We start from the raw sequence: 4,894 nt of genomic DNA on the forward strand, positions 1-4,894 counted from the left end.
GATTGACAGGTCTGTTTCAACGTAAATTAGCTTACCGCCAGCCGCACGTCACCAGCGGTCCTGGCAAACAGAGGAGAGATTGGAAAAGGACTCGAGTCGAGGCACACACACGAGAAAAACACATTCATTTTAAATTACCCGACGCCGCTATTATTATACCCGACCCGTGTCCGAGGCACACGTGAAACTTGTAGACCCGTACCGGCTCAGGTCTCGGGTCGGACCTCTGGTTTTCAGATCTAAGTGGACCCGTGCAGACCTCTAGTCTCCGGTGTCAGAGCTGAAGCTGTAACGTAACGTTTTCCGAGTTTAGATTTCTTTGCGGTTTCTCAGTAACCCTACGAACTCCGTGTTTATGTTTTATGACAATAGACAGATTAAAGAGAGGCTGCTTTGATGTTCCACAACAAATGACGGAAAATCAGCTGGAACTCCGTTAATAAGCTCCGTACAGAACTGATCTTCCTTTAAAAACCACAGAACCCAGGATTTAAGCTAGAGGATTTAAGCTAGAGGATTTAAGCTAGATTCAATATGAGACAGTTTGTTGTTGAGATGTTTTGTGTAATTATGCCGTCTCTGCTCTTTACACACAGAACAATGATGCCACACGATACTCCGATCCGCTGACTCACAGAAAGCTCCAGAAACTTTACAGTTGCTCTCTGAATCTCCAAGATGAACTTCACCGAGAGCATCAGTGTCAGTCCATCTGGTTGGAGCGATCTGGTTAACTCCACCCAGGATGTCTACACCATGAACGTCACCGAATCTCCACCTTCTCGGACAAAATCCAAAGTCTGTGAGCAACTCAACGTCACCCCTGAGGTCTTCCTCATTCTGGGAATCATCAGCTTGTTGGAGAACATCCTGGTCATCTGTGCCATAGTGAAGAACAAGAACCTGCACTCGCCCATGTACTTCTTTGTGTGCAGTCTGGCAGTGGCAGACATGTTGGTCAGTGTGTCCAATGCATGGGAGACCATCGTCATCTACCTGCTCAGCAACCAACAGCTGGTGGCAGAAGATCACATCATCAGACAAATAGACAACGTCTTTGACTCCATGATCTGCATCTCCGTGGTGGCATCCATGTGCAGCTTGCTGGCCATTGCTGTGGATCGCTACGTAACCACGTTCTACGCACTGCGCTACCACAACATCATGACGGTGAAGCGTGCGTCGCTCATCATCACCGGGATTTGGTCCTTTTGCACAGGATGCGGCATCGTGTTCATTATTTACTCGGACAGCACGCTTGTCATCGTGTGCCTGGTGTCCATGTTCTTCATCATGCTGGTGCTCATGGCCTCGCTGTACACACACATGTTCATGCTGGCTCGCTCACACGTCAAGCGCATTGCCGCTCTGCCCGGATACAACTCCATCCACCAGAGGACTAACATGAAAGCAGCCGTCACGCTCACCATCCTGCTGGGGATCTTCATCGTGTGCTGGGCGCCATTCTTCCTCCACCTCATCCTTATGATCTCCTGCCCCAGGAACCTGTACTGTATGTGCTTCATGTCCCACTTCAACATGTACCTCATCCTGATCATGTGCAACTCTGTCATCGACCCGCTCATCTACGCCTTCAGGAGCCAGGAGATGCGCAAGACGCTCAAGGAGATCATCTGCTGCTACAGTCTGAGGAACGTCTTAAGATGGTCCAACTGAAGTGTAGCATGTTTAAGCTAGCTGTCTGAGAAGATAAACATCTTACTCATCACGTCAGGCTGAAGTGAAGAAAAAAAATAATCCAGAAAACTCCACAAATGTTCTTCTGGTGGATCAAACACTTGTCTTTATTAACACTGGTTAGTTTGTTGGTCTGGTCAGTTCTTTTGTTTATGTCACAAATCTAAGGTGGATTCCAGGTGGAGATCGATGGACTGGGTTTGATTTATAATCCAGTATGTGACAGACGTAGCTAACAAGCGTTCTCGCTAACCATAAAATGTTAACTGAAGAGTGAAGTTATCAGTACACTATGTACAGTCATCCAATGTACACTTTATTTTAGTTTCTAAGCAAACATGAAAGGCTTTTTTTATGGGGTCCAAGTACGTAATGGGAAAGTGCTTTAGAGCAGCGGTCCCCAACCTTTTTTTCGCCGCGGACCGGTCAATGTTTGATAATTTTACAATTGGTAATAGGAGACAATGACACCCGAAGTGTGTCGCTTATGTCCAGTTTATTCCGTTGTTTTGTTTTGGTTGCCGTCACTGCAGAAATCCCCGCTTCACACAGATAGCATGTCGGAAATGGCGATAGGGATGTAAGTGCTGTGGTGACAATCTCAGGGTATTCCGCCATGACTTTAATCCAGAACACCGGCAGAGTTTCTAACTTTCTAACGACGTCTGTTTCGTGCTCATTTTTGCTAATCTGTGGGTTAAATTTGAGCAAACACAATATACACGTACACCAAGCACTGTTAAACATGACAAAGTACCGGTGAACAGAGAGAAGAGCGATACACACCTTCTCTCTCCACCAAACTACAACACCACTGCCGCTCGCAGCCGCTCAGCTCCAGACGTCACCTAAACCCGGCCCGATATCACGATATTTTGCGCATGCGCGGTATCGGTGCGGCTTTAGGTGACGTCTCTCAGCTCCCGGTTAACCTCTCGTCCATGGAAAGTCGCACAAACCCGAGAGAAATACACCACAGTAAATAAAATGGAAATCATTTAATGTTCTTTGGGCGGCTCGGTACCATTTGGTCCACGGACCGGTACTGGTCTGCGGCATGGGGGTTGGGGACCACTGCTTTGTTGCTATAGTGACCAGGATTCTATATGCGACTGGAAATATACAGCTTGAAGGATGTGGTTCAGTGTTCAGTGTTCTGTGGGTCATTTAAGAGAAAAGAATAAATTAACGTTTTATTAGGAACTTCACTAGATTATAAAGTTTAAGATTATAAAGATAAAGCTTAATTTATACAAAGTGGCCTCTGATACCTTTATTGCATTGACGGATGTTTTTTTAACTTAAAAATACCATTTAGTGTTTCTGTATTCCTCTCTGAAAGGTGAGTCAACACGAGATTGCTGATTTAATTGAATCGGTCACTGGAGCCTGACGGATGTGAGGACTCTGTTCCTGAAAAAAATAAACGAAGCAATCGGTGATGTCATAATGCATAATACATTTTTCTCTCAGTAAAAAAGTTCTTTTCACTGCCTGATGCATGTGGAGCTGCTTAGTAATGTGTCCTGTCTTGTTAAACATGAATAAATGCCCTCGAGGGACTGAGGCTGAGGGATCTGTGAACACTCCTGGTTTCTCCAGGACGTTTGTGATCAGAAGAGCTTCGGCGGCTGTAGGAGGTGAGAGCGGCTCGTAGTCACGGTTCAGGACGTTTAAAATACAATATTCATGCAAAGAGCCTCGAGTCAACTGAAACTGCGACTCCTACACCTACGTCTGCGGGAGCATTTCATACAGCAGCAGATGAGGAAGGAGAAGGTTCTGGTGTGTGTGTGTGTGTGTGTGTGTGTGAGAGAGAGAGAGAAAGAGAGAGAGTGTGTGTGTGAGAGAGAGAGAGAGACACACACACTAACAGATTGGAGAGAGAGAGAGTGTGTGTTTGCGTCTATTTGTGTGTGTGTGTGTGTGTGTGTGTGTGTGTGTGTGTGTGTGTTTTTCATTTTTTACATTTACATTTACATCATTAGGCAGACTCCTTTATCCAGAGCGACGTACAAAAGTGTGTGTGTGTGTGTGTGTGTGTGTGTGTGTGTGTGTGTGTGTGTGTGTGTGTGTGTGTGTGTGTGTGTGTGTGTGTGTGTGTGCATGGTGTCATGTGAATCTACTAAATCCAGATAATAAATAACTTAATATCAGGTGCTTTAATGTATATGGATATTTTTACCCTGGTGTTTCTGGACACTGTGTAAACAGGAGGATCTTAAAGCCTGGACGGCTGCTCAGACAGCACTCAGGGTCACACCAGTGCTGGTTGAGGGACAGACCGGGGGAAGGAGGTGGGGTTTGTAAGATGGATGAGGAAATAAATACAATACATTTTTTTTATATTAGAGATTAATATTAAATATAAAAGTTTTTATCAAACTTGCAAAAATAAACATAACTAAACAAACGGGGGGGGGGGCATGGTGGCTTAGTGGTTAGCATGTTCGTCTCACACCTCCAGGGTTGGGGGTTCGATTCCCGCCTCCGCCTTGTGTGTGCGGAGTTTGCATGTTCTCCCCGTGCCTCGTGGGTTTCCTCCGTGTACTCCGGTTTCCTCCCCCGGTCCAAAGACATGCATGGTAGGTTGATTGGCATCTCTGGAAAATTGTCCGTAGTGTGTGAGTGTGTGAGTGAATGAGAGTGTGTGTGTGTGAGTGTGTGTGTGAGTGTGTGTGAATGAGAGTGTGTGTGTGTGCTCCCTGTGACCCAAGGTAGTTCGGATAAGCGGTAGAAAATGAATGAATGAATGAACGAATAAAGAAACTGTTTTTTTGTCTCTAGCCGTTCTCTTACAGCTAGCATCTGTTTCCCTTTTGTCCAGTTTCTCCTTCAGTATAAAACATTGTCAGGAAGTTTGGGTTTGTTTGATTTCTGATGATGTCACATTAACGCCGTATCCATCCTCGTAGCTGTCCGCGCTCGAAGCCTGAACGTTTACGCTGAAGCTTTTTTATTCCAGGAGACGTACACAACTCGACACGCATGTTAGAGTTCTGACTTTATCGTAAACTAAATCTGGACATTGTGAATGTATCTTTGTCTGACTAGTAAATGTGATGTAAACTAGTCTTTTTTTTTAAAGCTGCGTCTCAATCAGCTCCTGTGTTCAGTAGTTGGGGTCCTGAACATGGAGTCGGCCATTTTAGTTCTTTCTTTATCTCGATCACAAAATTCTTCCAGTACACTGAAA

The 4,894-nt window shown here is 45.3% G+C and overlaps 1 protein-coding gene across 2 annotated transcripts in view; it reads left to right on the plus strand.

The window, feature by feature from the left end:
* Window positions 1-2,211, plus strand: part of mc5ra (melanocortin 5a receptor) — an 18,030-nt gene extending 15,819 nt beyond the window's left edge. For both annotated transcript variants that reach the window (XM_027154894.2, XM_047807674.1), the window contains exon 2: window positions 597-2,211. In XM_027154894.2, the coding sequence (XP_027010695.2) occupies window positions 679-1,677 (999 nt within the window). In that variant the 5' untranslated portion in view covers window positions 597-678 and the 3' untranslated portion in view covers window positions 1,678-2,211. The remainder of the gene's footprint in view (window positions 1-596) is intronic.
* The last annotated feature ends 2,683 nt before the right edge of the window (window positions 2,212-4,894 follow it).

Source organism: Tachysurus fulvidraco, chromosome 24, assembly GCF_022655615.1.
Source record: "Tachysurus fulvidraco isolate hzauxx_2018 chromosome 24, HZAU_PFXX_2.0, whole genome shotgun sequence".
In the NCBI taxonomy this organism is placed as follows: domain Eukaryota; kingdom Metazoa; phylum Chordata; class Actinopteri; order Siluriformes; family Bagridae; genus Tachysurus; species Tachysurus fulvidraco.